This window comes from Oncorhynchus tshawytscha, linkage group LG08, assembly GCF_018296145.1.
Source record: "Oncorhynchus tshawytscha isolate Ot180627B linkage group LG08, Otsh_v2.0, whole genome shotgun sequence".
Classification (NCBI taxonomy): Eukaryota; Metazoa; Chordata; class Actinopteri; order Salmoniformes; family Salmonidae; genus Oncorhynchus; species Oncorhynchus tshawytscha.
Window position 1 is genome coordinate 1,767,456 of NC_056436.1, and position 23,282 is coordinate 1,790,737.

General features: G+C 43.4%; 1 protein-coding gene across 1 annotated transcript in view; it reads right to left on the reverse strand.

Moving 5' to 3' along the window:
- Positions 1-20,226, reverse strand: part of gfra4a (GDNF family receptor alpha 4a) — a 389,412-nt gene extending 369,186 nt beyond the window's left edge. Inside the window, exon 1 of the mRNA XM_042325051.1 lies at positions 19,679-20,226. Within this exon, the coding sequence (XP_042180985.1) occupies positions 19,679-19,721 (43 nt within the window). The 5' untranslated portion in view covers positions 19,722-20,226. The remainder of the gene's footprint in view (positions 1-19,678) is intronic.
- Between the last annotated feature and the right edge of the window lie 3,056 nt (positions 20,227-23,282).

A 23,282-nucleotide genomic window follows, 5' to 3' on the forward strand; every position in this document is an offset into this window, starting at 1 on the left:
TGGTACAGTGGCGGTTAATATAAGCCTAGCATTTAGTTTGGTACAGTGGGGGTTACTATCAGCATTTAGTTTGGTACAGCGGTTAATATAAACCCAGCATTTAGTTTGGTACAGTGGGGGTTAATATAAACCCAGCATTTAATTTGGTAAAGTGGGGGTTAATATCAGCATTTAGTTTGGTACAGTGGGGGTTAATATCAGCATCTAGTTTGGTACAGTGGGGTTAATATCAGCATTTAGTTTGGTACAGTGGGGGTTACTATAAACCCAGCATTTAATTTGGTACAGTGGGGGTTAATATAAACCCAGCATCTAGTTTGGTACAGTGGGGGTTAATATAAACCCAGCATTTAATTTGGTAAAGTGGGGGTTAATATCAGCATTTAGTTTGGTACAGTGGGGGTTAATATCAGCATCTAGTTTGGTACAGTGGGGGTTAATATAAACCCAGCATCTAGTTTGGTACAGTGGGGGTTAATATAAACCCCAGCATTTAATTTGGTAAAGTGGGGGTTAATATCAGCATTTAGTTTGGTACAGTGGGGGTTAATATCAGCATCTAGTTTGGTACAGTGGGGGTTAATATCAGCATCTAGTTTGGTACAGTCGGGGTTAATATCAGCGTAGCATTTAGTTTGGTACAGAGGGGTTAATATCAGCATTTAGTTTGGTACAGTGGGGTTAATATCAGCATTTAGTTTGGTACAGAGGGGGTTAATATCAGCATTTAGTTTGGTACAGTGGGGTTAATATCAGCATCTAGTTTGGTACAGTGGGGTTAATATCAGCATCTAGTTTGGTACAGTGGGGGTTAATATCAGACTAGCATTTAGTTTGGTACAGTGGGGGTTAATATAAACCTAGCATTTAGTTTGGTACAGTGGGGTTAATATCAGCCTAGCATTTAGTTTGGTACAGTGGGGGTTAATATAAACCTAGCATTTAGTTTGGTACAGAGGGGGTTAATATCAGCATTTAGTTTGGTACAGTGGGGGTAATATCAGCATTTAGTTTGGTACAGAGGGGTTAATATCAGCATTTAGTTTGGTACAGTGGGGGTTAATATCAGCATTTATTTTGGTACAGCGGGGTTAATATAAACCCAGCATTTAATTTGGTACAGTGGGGGTTAATATAAACCTAGTATCTAGTTTGGGGGTTAATATAAACCCAGCATTTAGTTTGGTACAGTGGCGGTTAATATAAGCCTAGCATTTAGTTTGGTACAGTGGGGGTTACTATCAGCATTTAGTTTGGTACAGCGGGGTTAATATAAACCCAGCATTTAGTTTGGTACAGTGGGGGTTAATATAAACCTAGTATCTAGTTTGGGGGTTAATATAAACCCAGCATTTAGTTTGGTACAGTGGGGGTTAATATAAGCCTAGCATTTAGTTTGGTACAGTGGGGGTTAATATCAGCATTTAGTTTGGTACAGTGGGGGTTACTATAAACCCAGCATTTAGTTTGGTACAGTGGGGGTTAATATAAACCCAGCATCTAGTTTGGTACAGTGGGGGTTAATATAAACCCAGCATTTAATTTGGTACAGTGGGGGTTAATATCAGCATTTAGTTTGGTACAGTGGGGGTTAATATAAACCTAGCATTTAGTTTGGTACAGAGGGGTTAATATCAGCATTTAGTTTGGTACAGTGGGGGTTACTATCAGCATTTAGTTTGGTACAGCGGGGTTAATATAAACCCAGCATTTAATTTGGTACAGTGGGGGTTAATATCAGCATTTAGTTTGGTACAGTGGGGGTTAATATAAACCTAGCATTTAGTTTGGTACAGAGGGGGTTAATATCAGCATTTAGTTTGGTACAGTGGGGGTTACTATCAGCATTTAGTTTGGTACAGCGGGGGTTAATATAAACCCAGCATTTAATTTGGTACAGTGGGGGTTAATATAAACCTAGTATCTAGTTTGGGGGTTAATATAAACCCAGCATTTAGTTTGGTACAGTGGCGGTTAATATAAGCCTAGCATTTAGTTTGGTACAGTGGGGGTTACTATCAGCATTTAGTTTGGTACAGCGGGGGTTAATATAAACCCAGCATTTAGTTTGGTACAGTGGGGTTAATATAAACCTAGTATCTAGTTTGGGGGGTTAATATAAACCCAGCATTTAGTTTGGTACAGTGGGGGTTAATATAAGCCTAGCATTTAGTTTGGTACAGTGGGGGTTAATATCAGCATTTCGTTTGGTACAGTGGGGGTTACTATAAACCCAGAATTTAGTTTGGTACAGTGGGGGTTAATATAAACCCAGCATCTAGTTTGGTACAGTGGGGGTTAATATAAACCCAGCATTTAATTTGGTACAGTGGGGGTTAATATCAGCATTTAGTTTGGTACAGTGGGGGTTAATATCAGCATCTAGTTTGGTACAGTGGGGGTTAATATCAGCATCTAGTTTGGTACAGTGGGGGTTAATATCAGCATCTAGTTTGGTACAGTGGGGGTTAATATCAGCATTTAGTTTGGTACAGTGGGGGTTAATATCAGCATTTAGTTTGGTACAGTGGGGGTTAATATCAGCATTTAGTTTGGTACAGTGGGGGTTAATATCAGCATTTAGTTTGGTACAGTGGGGGTTAATATCAGCATCTAGTTTGGTACAGTGGGGTTAATATCAGCATTTAGTTTGGTACAGTGGGGGTAATATCAGCATTTAGTTTGGTACAGAGGGGTTAATATCAGCATTTAGTTTGGTACAGTGGGGTTAATATCAGCATTTAGTTTGGTACAGCGGGGTTAATTTAAACCCAGCATTTAATTTGGTACAGTGGGGGTTAATATAAACCTAGTATCTAGTTTGGGGGTTAATATAAACCCAGCATTTAGTTTGGTACAGTGGCGGTTAATATAAGCCTAGCATTTAGTTTGGTACAGTGGGGGTTACTATCAGCATTTAGTTTGGTACAGCGGGGTTAATATAAACCCAGCATTTAGTTTGGTACAGTGGGGTTAATATAAACCTAGTATCTAGTTTGGGGGGTTAATATAAACCCAGCATTTAGTTTGGTACAGTGGGGGTTAATATAAGCCTAGCATTTAGTTTGGTACAGTGGGGGTTAATATCAGCATTTAGTTTGGTACAGTGGGGGTTACTATAAACCCAGCATTTAGTTTGGTACAGTGGGGGTTAATATAAACCCAGCATCTAGTTTGGTACAGTGGGGGTTAATATAAACCCAGCATTTAATTTGGTACATTGGGGGTTAATATCAGCATTTAGTTTGGTACAGTGGGGGTTAATATCAGCATCTAGTTTGGTACAGTGGGGGTTAATATCAGCATCTAGTTTGGTACAGTGGGGATTAATATCAGCATCTAGTTTGGTACAGTGGGGGTTAATATCAGCATTTAGTTTGGTACAGTGGGGGTTAATATCAGCATCTAGTTTGGTACAGTGGGGATTAATATCAGCATCTAGTTTGGTACAGTGGGGGTTAATATCAGCATTTAGTTTGGTACAGTGGGGGTTAATATAAACCTAGCATTTAGTTTGGTACAGCGGGGGATAATATCAGCATTTAGTTTGGTACAGTGAGGGTTAATATCAGCCTAGCATTTAGTTTGGTACAGTGGGGGTTAATATAAACCTAGCATTTAATTTGGTACAGTGGGGGTTAATATCAGCATCTAGTTTGGTACAGTGGGGGTTAATATAAACCTAGCATTTAATTTGGTACAGTGGGGGTTAATATCAGCATCTAGTTTGGTACAGTGGGGGTTAATATCAGCATTTAGTTTGGTACAGTGGGGGTTAATATCAGCATCTAGTTTGGTACAGTGGGGGTTAATATAAACCTAGCATTTAATTTGGTACAGTGAGGGTTAATATCAGCATTTAGTTTGGTACAGTGGGGGTTAATATCAGCATCTAGTTTGGTACAGTGGGGGTTAATATAAACCTAGCATTTAATTTGGTACAGTGGGGGTTAATATCAGCATCTAGTTTGGTACAGTGGGGGTTAATATAAACCTAGCATTTCATTTGGTACAGTGAGGGTTAATATAAGCATCTAGTTTGGTACAGTGGGGGTTAATATAAACCCAGCATTTAGTTTGGTACAGTGTGGGTTAATATAAGCATCTAGTTTGGTACAGTGGGGGTTAATATCAGCATCTAGTTTGGTACAGTGGGGGTTAATATCAGCATTTAGTTTGGTACAGTGGGGGTTAATATCAGCATTTAGTTTGGTACAGTGGGGGTTAATATCAGCATTTAGTTTGGTACAGTGGGGTTAATATAAGCATCTAGTTTGGTACAGTGGGTGTTAATATCAGCATCTAGTTTGGTAGAGTGGGGGTTAATATCAGCATTTAGTTTGGTACAGTGGGGGTTAATATCAGCATCTAGTTTGGTACAGTGGGGGTTAATATAAACCTAGCATTTAATTTGGTACAGTGGAGGTTAATATAAACCTAGCATTTAATTTGGTACAGTGGGGGTTAATATAAGCCTAGCATTTAGTTTGGTACAGTGGGGGTTAATATCAGCATTTAGTTTGGTACAGTGGGGGTTAATATAAACCCAGCATCTAGTTTGGTACAGTGGGGGTTAATATAAACCCAGCATTTAATTTGGTACAGTGGGGGTTAATATCAGCATTTAGTTTGGTACAGTGGGGGTTAATATCAGCATCTAGTTTGGTACAGTGGGGGTTAATATCAGCATCTAGTTTGGTACAGTGGGGTTAATATCAGCATTTAGTTTGGTACAGTGGGGGTTAATATCAGCATTTAGTTTGGTACAGTGGGGGTTAATATCAGCATTTAGTTTGGTACAGTGGGGGTTAATATCAGCATTTAGTTTGGTACAGTGGGGGTTAATATCAGCATCTAGTTTGGTACAGTGGGGTTAATATCAGCATCTAGTTTGGTACAGTGGGGGTTAATATCAGCATCTAGTTTGGTACAGTGGGGGTTAATATAAACCTAGCATTTAGTTTGGTACAGTGGGGGTTAATATCAGCATTTAGTTTGGTACAGTGAGGGTTAATATCAGCCTAGCATTTAGTTTGGTACAGTGGGGGTTAATATAAACCTAGCATTTAATTTGGTACAGTGGGGGTTAATATCAGCATCTAGTTTGGTACAGTGGGGGTTAATATCAGCATTTAGTTTGGTACAGTGGGGGTTAATATCAGCATCTAGTTTGGTACAGTGGGGGTTAATATAAACCTTGCATTTAATTTGGTACAGTGAGGGTTAATATCAGCATTTAGTTTGGTACAGTGGGGTTAATATCAGCATCTAGTTTGGTACAGTGGGGGTTAATATAAACCTAGCATTTAATTTGGTACAGTGGGGGTTAATATCAGCATCTAGTTTGGTACAGTGGGTGTTAATATAAACCTAGCATTTAATTTGGTACAGTGAGGGTTAATATAAGCATCTAGTTTGGTACAGTGGGGGTTAATATAAACCCAGCATTTAGTTTGGTACAGTGGGGGTTAATATAAGCATCTAGTTTGGTACAGTGGGGGTTAATATCAGCATTTAGTTTGGTACAGTGGGGGTTAATATCAGCATTTAGTTTGGTACAGTGGGGGTTAATATCAGCATTTAGTTTGGTACATTGGGGGTTAATATCAGCATTTAGTTTGGTACAGTGGGGGTTAATATAAACCTAGCATTTAATTTGGTACAGTGGGGGTTAATATAAACCTAGCATTTAATTTGGTACAGTGAGGGTTAATATCAGCATTTAATTTGGTACAGTGGGGGTTAATATCAGCATCTAGTTTGGTACAGTGGGTGTTAATATAAACCTAGCATTTAATTTGGTACAGTGAGGGTTAATATAAGCATCTAGTTTGGTACAGTGGGGGTTAATATAAACCCAGCATTTAATTTGGTACAGTGAGGGTTAATATAAGCATCTAGTTTGGTACAGTGGGGTTAATATAAACCCAGCATTTAGTTTGGTACAGTGGGGGTTAATATAAGCATCTAGTTTGGTACAGTGGGGGTTAATATCAGCATTTAGTTTGGTACAGTGGGGGTTAATATCAGCATTTAGTTTGGTACAGTGGGGTTAATATCAGCATTTAGTTTGGTACAGTGGGGGTTAATATCAGCATTTAGTTTGGTACAGTGGGGGTTAATATAAACCTAGCATTTAATTTGGTACAGTGGGGGTTAATATCAGCATCTAGTTTGGTACAGTGGGGGTTAATATAAACCTAGCATTTAATTTGGTACAGTGGGGTTAATATAAACCTAGCATTTAATTTGGTACAGTGGGGGTTAATATAAACCTAGCATTTAATTTGGTACAGTGGGGGTTAATATAAACCTAGCATTTAATTTGGTACAGTGGGGGTTAATATAAACCCAGCATTTAATTTGGTACAGTGGGGGTTAATATAAACCTAGCATTTAATTTGGTCTGCCTTTGCAACCTTACACAGAGTAAACAGTGTGCACTGCACAGATGAGACGAGACAACTTTTTCTGAGCCAGGCAAAATCACGCATCAACGTCATTATACATTACATCAGTAGCTAGGCTACTCATGATGATGTAGTGGTTGACCTAGCCAACTATAGCTAGGCTAATCATTATGTATTGGTTGACATCGCCAACTATAGCTAGGCTAATCATGATGTATTGGTTGACCTAGCCAACTATAGCTAGGCTAATCATGATGTATTGGTTGACCTAGCCAACTATAGCTTGGCTAATCATTATGTATTGGTTGACATAGCCAACTATAGCTAGGCTAATCATGATGATGTAGTGTTTGACATAGCCAACTATAGCTTGGCTTATCATTATGATGTAGTGGTTCACATAGCCAACTATAGCTTGGCTAATCATTATGTATTGGTTGACATAGCCAACTGTAGCTAGGCTAATCATTATGTATTGGTTGACATAGCCAACTGTAGCTAGGCTAATCATTATGTATTGGTTGACATAGCCAACTATAGCTTGGCTAATCATTATATATTGGTTGACATAGCCAACTATAGCTAGGCTAATCATTATATATTGGTTGACATAGCTTGGTTGACTGTAATCAGTGCCAAAGGTGCTTCAACAAAGTACTGAGTACAGGGTTGTGATTCTTATGTAAATGTGATATTTACGTTTTTCATTCATAAGAAATTTGTAAAAAAAATATAAAAAAAACTGTATTTGCTTTGTCATTATTGTGTTTAGATTGATAAGGGTAAAAAAACAATGTCATCATTTTTATAATAAGGCTGTAACAAAATGGCTGTAAAAAAAAAAAAAAGTCAAGGGGTCTGAATACTTTCTGAATGCACAGTATGTTGAAGAGGGTGGGGCTCAAGCTACATCCCTGTCTCAACCCACTGCCCTCAGGAAAGAAATATGTGTGTTTATTGCCAATTTTAAATGCACTCTTGTTGTTTGTGTACAATAATTTTATAATGCCATATGCTCCCCCCCAAACATCGCTTTCCATCAAGTTGTATAACAGACCCTCATGCCACATTTAGTCAAAAGCTTGGCTTTTGTTTTGTTTTGTTTGCCAATGAATGGTGTATACGTGGTCTGTCGTATGGTATTTTGGTAAGAAGTCAATTTGGCATTTGCTCAGGACATTGTTTTCACTGAGGACATGTTGGAGTCTGCTGTGGATGATACTTGCAGAGGATTTTTCTGAAGCATATTCCACTGTAATTATAGGAGTCATATGTGTCTCCACTTTTGTGGATTGGGGTGATCAGGCCATAGTTCCAAATATTGGGGAAGATGCCAGAACTAAGGATAATGTTGAAGAGATTAAGAACAGCCTATTTGAATTTGTGGTCTGTATATTTTATCATTTTATCTAGGATACCATCAAACACCACAGGCCTTTTTTTGGGTTGGAGGGTTTGTATTTTGTCCTGTAGTTCATCTGATGTAATTGGATAGTCCGCTGTGTTCTGGTAGTCTTTAATAGTTGATTCTAAGATTTGTATTTGATCCTGTATATGTTTTTGCTCATTATTCTTTGTTATAGAGCCAAAAAGATTGGAGAAGTGGTTTACCCATACATCTCCATTTTGGATAGATAATTATTCGTGTTGTTGTTTGTTAAGTGTTTTCTAATTCTCCCAAAAGTTATTTGATTCCATGGATTCTTTAATCACATTGAGTTGATTTCTGACGTGTTGTTCCTTATTGTTTCTGTATTTCTGTATTGTTTTAGTGATTCATCATAGTGAAGGTTCAGGTTGTCTGTAGTGTATTTCTGTATTGTTTTAGTGATTCACCATAGTGAAGGCGTAAACTCAGGTTCTGGTTCTCTGTGTTTTTGGTTGGATGGTTTTTCTGTTTATTTCTTACGGTTTATATATATATATATATATATATATATATATGAGAGAGACAGACAGATAGAGACAGACAGACAGAGAGAGAGAGAGAGAGAGAGAGACAGAGAAAGACAGAAAGAGAGAGAGAGACAGAGAGAGGGAGAGAGACAGACAGAGAAAGACAGAAAGAGAGAGAGAGAGACAGAGAAAGACAGAAAGAGAGACAGAAAGAGAGACAGACAGAGAGACAGAAAGAGAGACAGACAGAGAGAGAGAGAGACAGAGAAAGACAGAAAGAGAGACAGAAAGAGAGACAGACAGAGAGAGAGACAGAGAGACAGACAGAGAGAGAGACAGACAGACAGAGAGACAGACAGACAGACAGACAGAAAGACAGACAGACAGACAGACAGACAGACAGACAGACAGACAGACAGACAGACAGACAGACAGACAGACAGAGAGAGAGACAGAGAGAGAGAGAGAGACAGAGAGAGAGAGAGAGACCTGCTCTAATCATTTTGGTTTCTGAAGCAGAAACTGGAGAATAACAGTAGGAACAGACACACATATGCACGCATAAACACACACACACACACACACACACACACACACACACACACACACACATACAAACACACACACTGCCCTCCCTTCCCTAAAGTGTAATGACAGAAATGAGCCTGTTGTTGACCAGAGTCACTCAATCATCTGACAGACAGAGGACACGTCCCAAAGGACACCCTATCCCCTATATAGTGCACTACTTTAGACCAGAGCCCTATGGGGGAATAGGGTGTTTGTATGCAGTCAGGCTCATTTAATATGAGGAAACGTTGAGCTCCATCACATGGACCAGTGAATATGACAGAGAGGCTGACTGCTGCACACAGGAGGCCTAACAGGAGGCCCTACAGGAGGCCCTACAGAGAGACAGAGAGGCTGACTGCAGCACACAGGAGGACCTACAGGAGGCCCTACAGAGAGAGAGAGAGGCTGACTGCTGCACACAGGAGGCCCTACAGGAGGCCCTACAGAGAGACAGAGAGGCTGACTGCTGCACACAGGAGGCCCTACAGGAGCCCCTACAGGAGGCCCTACATAGAGACAGAGAGGCTGACTGCAGCACACAGGAGGACCTACAGGAGGCCCTACAGGAGGCCCTACAGAGAGACAGAGAGGCTGACTGCTGCACACAGGAGGCCCTACAGGAGGCCCTACAGAGAGACAGAGAGACTTACTGCAGCACACAGGAGGCCCTACAGAGAGACAGAGAGGCTGACTGCTGCACACAGGAGGCCCTACAGAGAGACAGAGAGGCTGACTGCTGCACACAGGAGGCCCTACAGGAGGCCCAACAGGAGGCCCTACAGACAGACAGACAGACAGACAGACAGACAGACAGACAGACAGACAGACAGACAGACAGACAGACAGACAGACAGACAGACAGACAGACAGACAGACAGACAGACAGACAGACAGACAGACAGAGGCAGCACACAGGAGGCCCTACAGACATCAGACAGACAGAGGCTTACTGCAGCACACAGGAGGCCCTACAAAGAGACAGAGAGGCTTACTGCAGCACACAGGAGACCCTACAGAGAGACAGAGAGGCTTACTGCAGCACACAGGAGACCCTACAGAGAGACAGAGAGGCTGACTGCTGCACACAGTGGGCCCTACAGAGAGACAGAGAGGCTTACTGCTGCACACAGGAGGCCCTACAGAGAGACAGAAGGGCTGACTGCTGCACACAGGAGGCCCTACAGAGAGACAGAGAGGCTTACTGCAGCACACAGGAGGCCCTACAGAGAGACAGAGAGGCTTACTGCAGCACACAGGGGGCCCTACAGAGAGACAGAGAGGCTTCCTGCAGCACACAGGGGGCCCTACAGAGAGACAGAGAGGCTTCCTGCAGCACACAGGGGGCCCTACAGAGAGACAGAGAGGCTTCCTGCAGCACACAGGAGGCCCTACAGAGATCAGACAGACAGAGGGGAAGGGGGTTTGAGAGAGAGAGACAGAGGGACAGAGAGAGAGAGAATTCGCAAACAAAACACATTTTGATCAACTCCCATCTCTACTGGGTGAAATAACACAGTGTGACATCACAGCAGCAAGATTTGTGACCTGTAGCCACAAGAAAAGGGCAACCAGTGAAGAACAAACACCATTGTAAATACATATCTACAGTTGTGGCCAAAAGTTTTGAGAATGACACAAATATTAATTTCCACAAAGTTTGCTGCTTCAGTGTCTTTAGATATTTTTGTCAGATGTTACGATGGAATACTGAAGTATAATTACAAGCATTTCATAAGTGTCAAAGGCTTTTATTGACAATTACATGAAGTTGATGCAAAGAGTCAATATTTGCAGTGTTGACCCTTCTTTTTCAAGACCTCTGCAATCTGCCCTGGCATGCTGTCAATTAACTTCTGGGCCACATACTGACTGATGGCAGCCCATTCTTGCATAATCAATGCTTGGAGTGTGTCAGAATTTGTGGGATGTTGTTTGTCCACCCGCCTCTTCAGGATTTCGTCTTGAGGATTGACCACAAGTTCTCAATGGGATTAAGGTCTGGGGAGTTTCCTGGCCATGGACCCAAAATATTGATGTTTTGTTCCCCAAGCCACTTAGTTGCCTTATGGAAAGGTGCTCCATCATGCTGGAAAAGGCATTGTTCATCACCAAACTGTTCCTGGATGGTTGGGAGAAGTTGCTCTCGGAGGATGTGTTGGTCCCATTCTATATATATCGGGGCGGCAGGGTAGCCTAGTGGTTAGAGCGTTGAACTAGTAACCGGTTGCAAGTTCAAACCCCTGAGCTGACAAGGTACAAATCTGCTGTTCTGCCCCTGAAAATAAGAATTAGTTCTTAACTGACTTGCCTAGCCAAGCAGAGCGCTAACTAGCCAAGCAGGGCGCTAACTAGCCAAGCAGGGCGCTAACTAGCCAAGCAGGGCGCTAACTAGCCAAGCAGAGCGCTAACTAGCCAAGCAGGGCGCTAACTAGCCAAGCAGAGCGTTAGCTAGTCAAGCAAAGCGCTAACTAGCCAAGCAGAGCGCTAGCTAGCCAAGCAGAGCGCTAACTAGCCAAGCAGAGCACTAACTAGCCAAGCAGAGCGCTAACTAGCCAAGCAGAGCACTAACTAGCCAAGCAGAGCGCTAACTAGCCAAGCAGAGCGCTAACTAGCCAAGCAGAGCGCTAGCTAGTTAAAAAACAGTCCCAAGGGCTTGTAGAGTAGGGACGCTGTTCATTACCGAGGAGATCCCATTAACAGCCCCAAAGGGCTTGTCGAGTAGGGACACTGCCTGCCTGCCTGTCTGTCTGTCTGTGTCTCTGTCTGTGTGCCTGCCTGTCTATTTGCCAACCTGTATGCCTGCCTGTCTATCTGAGTTTCTGCCTGTGTCTATCTGCCCATCAGTAGCATCCCAAAACAGATCTCTCCATCTCTATAATACCAAAAGCTCTACAACATTGAGTTTCCCAACAAGACTTTTCTGTTCAGAGCAATACATGTAGTCGTTTAGCCTTCACTTCCTCCTTTTCAGATAAAATCACTTCAGTATAATTTACAGGCTTTTTTTCCAGTTCAGTCTGGTTTAATCTGTGGGTAGCTGTGGCACTAAATGCCAGCTCCTTTTAGCGAAACACTAGCAGGGTAATTGTCCAGGTGGTATAATCTCCCCTCAACAAAAGACAGAGAAATTATAATAAGGAACCTGCCTGCATGGCTTTTAACTTCCTCTGGGAAATCCTCTCCCAAACAGCATCCCAAATGGCACTCTATTCCCTATGCTGTGCACTACTTTAAATCAGAGCCCTAGGCTAGGGAATATGGTGCCAATTTGGGACTCGGTACCAGTCGATGCAGGGGGGTTAATTATTTCATTCTCAATCTCACAACCTTTCACCCCTTGGACCCATTTTACCCCAGCCCATCGTGTCTAATTGCTTCCATCTGTTCTTTATACATCCACACTACACTCGGCAGATATAGCAGTCGGCTGGTTGTGAGAGACTGGAGCTACCGGGCAGTATAGACAAGCTTAAAAATGTCAACTGGACACCAGCTCAGGATGAAACACATGCTAGGTGATCGTTCATGACACCTGGTATATCTTATCTCTCTTAAACATCTGTAGCGGTTAGACAAGAACAGGGTGAGTTCCAAATGGCACCCTATTGCCTATATAGTACATTACTGTTGAACAGGGCCCTATTCCCTATATAGTGCACTACTGTTGACCAGGGCCCTATTCCCTATATAGTGGACCAGGGCCCTATTCCCTATTCCCTATATAGTGGACCAGGGCCCTATTCCCTATATAGTGGACCAGGGCCCTATTCCCTATATAGTGGACCAGGGCCCTATTCCCTATATAGTGGACCAGGGCCCTATTCCCTATATAGTGGACCAGGGCCCTATTCCCTATATAGTGGACCAGGGCCCTATTCCCTATATAGTGGACCAGGGCCCTATTCCCTATATAGTGGACCAGGGCCATATTCCCTATATAGTGGACCAGGGCCATATTCCCTATATAGTGGACCAGGGCCCTATTCCCTATATAGTGGACTCCTGTTATAAGGAACATGTTCCTTTTAGGACACAAGTTGTCCCTGAGGAGTTATTCTCTGTGAACACTGAAGAGACTCACTCAATCAATAGATAAATCACACATAAAGGATGTATCGACAGGAATGATAATCAACAAGCTATAGATCATTACTGATCATTGATGTGTTGGTTTTACCTATTGTACATGGTGTGTGTGCGTGTGTGTGTGTGTGTGTGTGTGCGTGCGTGCGTGCGTGTGTGTGTGTATGTGTGTGTGTCTAACTGAAATACAGTGCAGTTGTTTGGAAAACATCCTGGACTAGCTAGTTATCTCCCGCCCCCAGGAGCGGCTAGTTATCTCCCGCCCCAGGAGCGGCTAGTTATCTCCCGCCCCCAGGAGCGGCTAGTTATCTCCCGCCCCCAGGAGCGGCTAGTTATCTCCCACCCCCAGGAGCGGCTAGTTATCTCCCGCCCCCAGGAGCGGCTAGTTATCTCCGCCCCCAGGAGCGGCTAGTTATCTCCCGCCCCCAGGAGCGGCTAGTTATCTCCCACCCTCAGGAGCGGCTAGTTATCTCCCGCCCCCAGGAGCGGCTAGTTATCTCCCACCCCCAGGAGCGGCTAGTTATCTCCCGCCCCCAGGAGCGGCTAGTTATCTCCCACCCCCAGGAGCGGCTAGTTATCTCCCACCCCCAGGACCGGCTAGATATCTCCCACCCTCAGGGGCGGCGAGTTATCTCTAAGCCTCAGGTAACCTACGGTGAAACTGTACCTGGCACATGGCTACCGGCCCAAGACAGGGTGAATCGCTCCACTGTGCCTGGCACATGGCTACCGGCCCAAGACAGGGTGAATCGCTCCACTGTGGCTGGCACATGGCTACCGGCCCAAGACAGGGTGAATCGCTCCACTGTACCTGGCACATGGCTACCGGCCCAAAACAGGGTGAATCGCTCCTCTGTACCTGGCACATGGCTACCGGCCCAAGACAGGGTGAATCGCTCCTCTGTACCTGGCACATGGCTACCGGCCCAAGACAGGGTGAATCGCTCCACTGTGCCGGGCACCTATTCCCTTTCAGCTTTCTACCATAGTCCACTTCCATCTGGTCCTGAATATGGAGGTTTACACAGGCTGCCTAATTATGATCTTTGTAACTGGTCTGAGAATGAATTAAACGTATTGGGAGGCAGATCAATGCATAACACAGCCAGCAGCTGAGATCCACAGCATAAACACACACACACACACACACACACACACACACACACACACTCACACACTCAATTCAAGTTACTAAACATGGGACTAACAATATATTCCCTCCGTCCCCGGTGAGTCACACGGCGGCTCTACAACCCTGAACGATGGAGGAGGTATAAAGAGCTGATAGAACAGAGGCTGTGCATTAACAACTATGTGAATATTTAATTTGATTAAACAAAAACTATTTAACGAGTGGAAATCATTGTTTTTACACGCAGAGAATTGAAGGGGATCGTTATCAGTATTGTTGAGTGGAATAGGGATTAGATTTTATAGGATCTGAAATGGCTGTTTCATGTGGAAAATGGCACGGTAAGTATTTCTGTTTATATCTTTTTGTCCAAATTGTAGGAGTATACTTTTTTCAAGAAAAGCTATGTTAGCAGAAAGCACAGTCAACCTATTACCGTTATGATTGCAAGATGATGAAAGGTTGCAGAGAAATCACTGGACCATCACCATCCTTACAGTAACAAATTAAACAGAGAAATCACTGGACCATCACCATCCTTACAGAGAAATATTTATGTGCAAAAAAAACAAAGCAGCCTCTTTAGTCTACAGTACTGACTACAACACAACAAACACCCCACTGTAACAGAACAACAGCAAATGGGTTACATGGGATACATTAGGATCCTGCCATCTCGTGCGGCAACTACAGCTCCCTGTGGCTCCAATGAGAGCCACCATGGCTTTGCCTCAGTACAGTCTGATGGACAGTTAGATGGCCCACTGTAAGAGACTCTCTCCTGTGTTGACATCTCCCTGACAAGGTGAAAACATCAGCAGAAACACACTAGGGAAGAGTGACACCTCAGTGCCAGCCCACTGAATAGGGGCTCCGTCGTGACGTGTGTGTGTGTGTGTGTGTGTGTGTGTGTGTGTGTGTGTGTGTGTGTGTGTGTGTGTGTGTGTGTGTGTGTGTGTGTGTGTGTGTGTGTGTGTGTGTGTGTGTGTTGAGCAGTTCCACTGTGATGTGAGAGGAGGTGAAGGCAGGGATTACAACAGCACCCCCATGTTTAGAGGGGCGAGGCAGGGTTTCTGACTCCTGACGAGCTGTGATTGGATGGCTATGAGGAGCGAGGCAGGGTTTCTGACTCCTGACGAGCTGTGATTGTTGTGTTGTGATGGTTTGGCTGACAGGATTCTAATGTGTTGTGATGGTTTGGTTGCCAACATTCTGTTGTGTTGTGATGGTTTGGCTGACAGGATTCTATTGTGTTGTGATGGTTTGGCTGACAGGATTCTAATGTGTTGTGATGGTTTGGCTGCCTGGTTCCTGATGTGTTGTGATGGTTTGGCTGCCTGGATTCTAATGTGTTGTGATGGTTTGGTTGCAAGGATTCTAATGTGTTGTGATGGTTTGGCTGACAGGATTATAATGTGTTGTGATGGTTTGGCTGCCTGGTTCCTGATGTGTTGTGATGGTTTGGCTGCCTGGTTCCTGATGTATTGTGATGGTTTGGCTGCCTGGTTCCTGATGTATTGTGATGGTTTGGCTGCCTGGTTCCTGATGTATTGTGATGGTTTGGCTGCCTGGTTCCTGATGTATTGTGATGGTTTGGCTGCCTGGTTCCTGATGTGTTGTGATGGTTTGGCTGCCTGGTTCCTGATGTATTGTGATGGTTTGGCTGCCTGGTTTCTGATGTGTTGTGATGGTTTGGCTGCCTGGTTCCTGATGTGTTGTGATGGTTTGGTTGCCTGGTTCCTGATGTAATGTGATGGTTTGGCTGCCTGGTTCTTGATGTGTTGTGATGGTTTGGCTGCCTGGTTCCTGATGTGTTGTGATGGTTTGGCTGCCTGGTTCCTGATGTGTTGTGATGGTTTGGCTGCCTGGTTCCTGATGTGTTGTGATGGTTTGGCTGCCTGGTTCCTGATGTGTTGTGATGGTTTGGCTGCCTGGTTCCTGATGTAATGTGATGGTTTGGTTGCCAACATTATAATGTGTTGTGATGGTTTGGCTGACAGGATTATAATGTGTTGTGATGGTTTGGGTGCCTGGTTCCTGATGTGTTGTGATGGTTTGGCTGCCTGGTTCCTGATGTATTGTGATGGTTTGGCTGCCTGGTTCCTGATGTGTTGTGATGGTTTGGCTGCCTGGTTCCTGATGTGTTGTGATGGTTTGGCTGCCTGGTTCCTGATGTGTTGTGATGGTTTGGCTGCCTGGTTCCTGATGTATTGTGATGGTTTGGCTGCCTGGTTCCTGATGTATTGTGATGGTTTGGCTACCTGGTTCCTGATGTGTTGTGATGGTTTGGCTGCCTGGTTCCTGATGTAGTGTGATTGTTTGGCACTCTAATTGGTGGGTAATAATATAATTCAGTTTTGATGTGATGGAGTGAAGGGGGGTGAAAAGGGTCCCACATGTTGTGGTTTCCTGATGAGGTAAAAGGACAGCTTCAGGGAGGATACGGTGTGGGATGTGTTTAACCAGGGTGTTGGAGGGAGGATACGGTGTGGGATGTGTTTAACCAGGGTGTTGGAGGGAGGATACGGTGTGAGATGTGTTTAACCAGGGTGTTGGAGGGAGGATACGGTGTGAGATGTGTTTAACCAGGGTGTTGGAGGGAGGATACGGTGTGGGATGTGTTTAACCAGGGTGTTGGAGGGAGGATACGGTGTGAGATGTGTTTAACCAGGGTGTTGGAGGGAGGATACGGTGTGGGATGTGTTTAACCAGGGTGTTGGAGGAGGATACGGTGTGGGATGTGTTTAACCAGGGTGTTGGAGGGAGGATACGGTGTGGGATGTGTTTAACCAGGGTGTTGGAGGGAGGATACGGTGTGGGATGTGTTTAACCAGGGTGTTGGAGGGAGGATACGGTGTGGGATGTGTTTAACCAGGGTGTTGGAGGGAGGATACGGTGTGGGATGTGTTTAACCAGGGTGTTGGAGGGAGGATACGGTGTGGGATGTGTTTAACCAGGGTGTTGGAGGGAGGATACGGTGTGGGATGTGTTTAACCAGGGTGTTGGAGGGAGGATACGGTGTGGGATGTGTTTAACCAGGGTGTTGGAGGGAGGATACGGTGTGGGATGTGTTTAACCAGGGTGTTGGAGGGAGGATACGGTGTGTGATGTGTTTAACCAGGGTGTTGGAGGGAGGATACGGGGGCAAGGTGGCTAAGAGGACTGTGGGCTAAAACAATGTTGTAACCGTGCCAGGTGGTACCAGAGGGTTAGCAGGTCCAACTGGGTCCTGACATTTCCTGAGGGTGTGGAGCTCAGGGTCACACACATGCATTTATGCACTCACGCACGCACACACACACGGCTATGTCGGCACATACAGAATGCCCTGCAGATATAACTTAATATGTACGATAAAATCTCATGAAAGAATACAGCTCTTCTCAACACAGGTGAAGTTCATCTAGGATATCTATTTCTATCTGATGTGGATCTTTATTGCCTCAAGCCAGTGAATCCCAAACATTTAGTCTATCAAGGACAGCTACATTTTATATTATTTTTTGTCCTTGATGGACTAAATGTTTCATCGGTTTGAGGAAATGTAGATCCACATCAGATAAAGGCTTGGGTAAATATAGATCCACATGAGATAGAAAGGCATGGGGTAAATATAGATCCACATGAGATAGAAAGGCTTGGGTAAATATAGATCCACATGAGATAGAAAGGCATGGGGTAAATATAGATCCACATCAGATAGAAAGGCTTGGGTAAATATAGATCCACATCAGATAGAAAGGCTTGGGTAAATATAGATCCACATCAGATAGAAAGGCGTGGATAAATATAGATCCACATCAGATAGAAAGGCTTGGGTAAATATAGATCCACATGAGATAGAAAGGCTTGGGTAAATATAGATCCACATGAGATAGAAAGGCTTGGGTAAATATAGATCCACATCAGATAGAAAGGCTTGGGTAAATATAGATCCACATTGAGATTGATTAGATTGAGTAGAAGAGTAGATTAGACTGAGTAGAAGAGTAGAGTGACTGTAGATTGAGGAAGTAGACTGAGTAGAGAGTGACTGTAGATTGAGGAAGTAGACTGAGTAGTGAGTAGAGAGTGACTGTAGATTGAGGAAGTAGACTGAGTAGTGAGTAGAGAGTGACTGTAGATTGAGGAAGTAGACTGAGTAGTGAGTAGAGAGTGACTGTAGATTGAGGAAGTAGACTGAGTAGTGAGTAGAGAGTGACTGTAGATTGAGGAAGTAGACTGAGTAGTGAGTAGAGAGTGACTGTAGATTGAGGAAGTAGACTGAGTAGTGAGTAGAGAGTGACTGTAGATTGAGGAAGTAGACTGAGTAGTGAGTAGAGAGTGACTGTAGATTGAGGAAGTAGACTGAGTAGTGAGTAGAGAGTGACTGTAGATTGAGTGGAGCTACTCTAGATTACAGTGTGTGACCCAAAAGACACCCTATTCCATTTGGGATGCAGACTGAATGATTAGCACGGTCTCTGTGGCTAATCATAACACCCTGCCTTCTCATTACCATTCATACTACCTATATAACACCCTGCCATCACATACTACCTATATAACACACAGCCTGCACATACTAACTATATAACACACAGCCTTCTCATTACCATTCATACTACCTATATAACACACAGCCTTCTGATTACCATTCATACTAACTATATAACACACAGCCTGCACATACTAACTATATAACACACAGCCTTCTCATTACCATTCATACTACCTATATAACACACAGCTTTTGGGGACACTTTCTATGAGGCGTACACATTTAATGCCCAGTATTACATGTATAATGCCTTGTTGTAATACTCTTATAGTGCCTTATAACATTCGCTATCAGATAATAATGAACCTGCCACAGATACTACATACACAGTCTTTAACTTCTACAGGCATTGGTCGGTGAGAACAGCACGCAGCTCACAACCTCACGCACATCCAAAGTCTGGTAGAGAATTGAGAGCATAGCCCGGCGTTTATGGACTGTTACCCATTTGTAGTATTACACTATATAACACACTGGAAATGTGTATGTTTGAGAACACGGTGAAAAGAGAATATTATTCACACGCACACATGGATTCAATCTCCCCACCAAAGCCAAATGCGCAGGGAACCGAAACACGTTCATTGGCTACCGCATTGAAGCCTAAAACCAGAGAACGTTTTTAATGAGCGTCTATGAAGTTTGAATGCCACCTGACCAACAGCAAGCATGTCAAGGTAATTCCAGAACCCATTGCTTCAAGACTCTGCTTAGACTGCAGCCCTCTAGAACACGGTTGTCGGGGGAAATATGTAGGCTACAACCTATGCATTTACATCAGTTTGGCAAGCATTCCTCTCACCCACAAAAATAATAAGCGCAATACTTCACAGTCATTCCATTGAAATAGAGTCAGGACTGTACATGTCTGGTTCATCAGATGAATATAGATGGATGAGAATATCGTTCTCACACACACATATTGATTCAATTACCCCCTCCGCCCCACCACCACCACAGCCAAATACAATCACTTCGCATCCCTCATCCATTAAATAGCCTGACCAGCCATTCCATTCAATTAGTCAGAAGTGTTGTACTCACCAATACGAGCCAGCTGGAGAAAGAAAAGCCAAACCAAGTCCATTCTGGATGGTGACGTTAATTTGAACTGTAGGAATCCTGAGTGTGGTTGGAGTTTTACTTGATGAATGCCCTCGTTGAAACGTTGAAATTGGCACCGGATAATGATGTATTTTTTAATAAAGAACACTGCTCCGTGTTGTTCAGTGAAGAATCTCTCAGTATATAGACGCCAGATTCCAAAGCACGATTTGAAAAAACGTGACAATGAAATACATCCTTTGAAAAAGTCAAACTTTTGACAGATATAAAAAGATATGGACTTCAGACAGACAGTGCGCAAAGTCTAGAGATGTCAGCAATATGTTACATTAAATGCTCTCTACACATACACTGCAAGAACCGTAATTATTCCACAATAAAAGTAAATTGTCTCTTGGTCAAACTTTGTGTCTATACGGAGCTAGAATTATTTTCCCCTACGTCGATATGATCCGTTAGTCCCGTTTTCCGTTTGGGTTCTCTTCCGCTGCTTGCTCGCTCAGTCGATCAATGTCTGTCCACCACCTGCGCATCGAGTGTGAGAAATCGCGACCGAGTCCAACACAGACACTACACCCCGTGCGCTGTAAGCGGTAGCCCAAACACCGGCAGATGGCGATATTGAGTCGTTTCAACTTACCGTCCAAAGGCATTGTATGCAGCCTAGCGTTCCCCGTGGATCTGTTGGTACATACAACATTCTCCATTCAGTCTACAAAGGCCTTGATTTCCTCCTTAACTCAATTTAATTGCGAGAAGGCAGAAAAAAACTGGGAAATATGCTAACTTTCTTTATGAAACATCCTTTCCCACCACCATACTAGAGCAGCTAATGCTTCTTCCTGATGTTCGGCCCACATTCATCCAGGTGTAACAGTATAAGTTTAGACCGTCCCCTCGCCCATACCCAGGCGCGAACCACACATCAACAACAGTCACCCTCGAAGCATCATTACCCATCGCTCCACAAGGGGAACTACTACTTCAAGGTCTGAGAGCAAGTGACGTCACCGATTGTTACCGATTGTCACCTAACTGTTAAAATGGGTCATACCTAACTGTTAAAATGGGACATACCTAACTGTTAAAATGGGACAGACCTAACTGTTAAAATGGGACAGATGTACTGTTAAAATGGGACAGATGTACTGTTAAAATGGGACAGGTATACTGTTAAAATGGGACATACCTAACTGTTAAAATGGGACATACCTAACTGTTAAAATGGGACAGACCTAACTGTTAAAATGGGACAGGTATACTGTTAAAATGGGACAGATGTGCTGTTAAACTGGGACATACCTAACTGTTAAAATGGGACAGACCTAACTGTTAAAATGGGACAGACCTAACTGTTAAAATGGGACAGATGTACTGTTAAAATGGGACAGACCTAACTGTTAAAATGGGACAGGTGTATTGTTAAAATGGGACAGACCTAACTGTTAAAATGGGACATACCTAACTGTTAAAATGGGACAGACCTAACTGTTAAAATGGGACAGATGTAATGTTAAAATGGGACAGACCTAACTGTTAAAATGGGACAGACCTAACTGTTAAAATGGGACAGATTGACTGTTAAAATGGGACAGACCTAACTGTTAAAATGGGACATACCTAACTGTTAAAATGGGACAGACCTAACTGTTAAAATGGGACAGATGTAATGTTAAAATGGGACAGACCTAACTGTTAAAATGGGACAGACCTAACTGTTAAAATGGGACAGTTGGACTGTTAAAATGGGACAGACCTAACTGTTAAAATGGGACATACCTTACTGTTAAAATGGGACATACCTAACTGTTAAAATGGGACATACCTAACTGTTAAAATGGGACAGACCTAACTGTTAAAATGGGACAGATGTAATGTTAAAATGGGACAGACCTAACTGTTAAAATGGGACAGATTGACTGTTAAAATGGGACAGACCTAAATGTTAAAATGGGACATACCTAACTGTTAAAATGGGACAGACCTAACTGTTAAAATGGGACAGACCTAATTGTTAAAATGGGACAGATGGCCTGTTAAAATGGGACAGACCTAACTGTTAAAATGAGACAGACCTAACAGAACAGGACCCTATTCCCTATATAGAACAGTACTGTTGACCAGGGCCCTATTCCCTATATAGAACAGTACTGTTGACCAGAGTCCTATTCCCTATATAGTACATTACTGTTGACCAGGACCCTATTCCCTATATAGTGCACTACTGTTGACCAGGGCCCTATTCCCTATATAGTACATTACTGTTGACCAGAGCCTTATTCCCTATATAGTGCACTACTGTTGACCAGGGCCCTATTCCCTATATAGAACACTACTGTTGACCAGGGCCCAGAGGGATCTAGTGCGCTACAGAGGATGGATAGGGCACCATTTGGGACACACGACTCACTGTGGGGATTTGATAGGTGCAGGAAAATGACAGACTACCACTTTCTTTATTCTTTGGCACTGCCCCTATTTGTTTATTAATCACAGGGCACATCCCACTTCTGACACCAATGTAGCGAACAAACAAATTCCTTTACCACAGAATTATTTTTGTGTTGAGATAGGCGGCATGGAGTCGAGCGGTTAATGGCATTCATCAGATGCTCTTATAAAGTTAAGTGCCTTGCTCTCTTGGGAAAATCAACAGATTTTTCACTTAGTTAGCTTGGGATTTGAACCAGCCACCTTTGGCTCAATGCTCTTATTAACTGTTTGGCAACCTGCCACCCGACTGCAACTGTAAATGTTAATGATCAGGTGATTGGAGACTCTCTTGGTCCCTCAGAGGCTGGTACTGTCACAGACAGAACGGTAGAAGGCTACAGTCTTCATTAAGGCAGAAAATGAACAGACCAACAGTCTGTGTGAACAGACAGACCAGAGATGTACAGTCAAGGTATCCAAATGGACACAGGGAACGGAGATCACCGCTTCTACCTCGCTATCCAACCCAAGGTGCCTAAATTAAAGACCAAACTGAACTACAGAGTCTGTGTGGACAGACAGAGGTCCAGAACAGTGGTTCTGTGTGGACAGACAGAGATCCAGAACAGTGGTTCTGTGTGGACAGAGTAGGTATAGTCTAGAACAGTGGTTCTGTGTGGACAGACAGAAGGTATAGTCTAGAACAGTAGTTCTGTATGGACAGACAGAGGTCCAGAACAGTGGTTCTGTGTGGACAGACAGAAGGTATAGTCTAGAACAGTAGTTTTGTGTGGACAGACAGAGGTCCAGAACAGTGGTTCTGTGTGGACAGAGAAGGTATAGTCTAGAACAGTGGTTCTGTGTGGACAGACAGAAGGTATAGTCTAGAACAGTGGTTCTGTGTGGACAGACAGAAGGTATAGTCTAGAACAGTAGTTCTGTGTGGACAGACAGAGGTCCAGAACAGTGGTTCTGTGTGGACAGACAGAAGGTATAGTCTAGAACAGTGGTTCTGTGTGGACAGACAGAAGGTATAGTCTAGAACAGTAGTTCTGTGTGGACAGACAGAAGGTATAGTCTAGAACAGTGGTTCTGTGTGGACAGACAGAAGGTATAGTCTAGAACAGTGGTTCTGTGTGGACAGACAGAG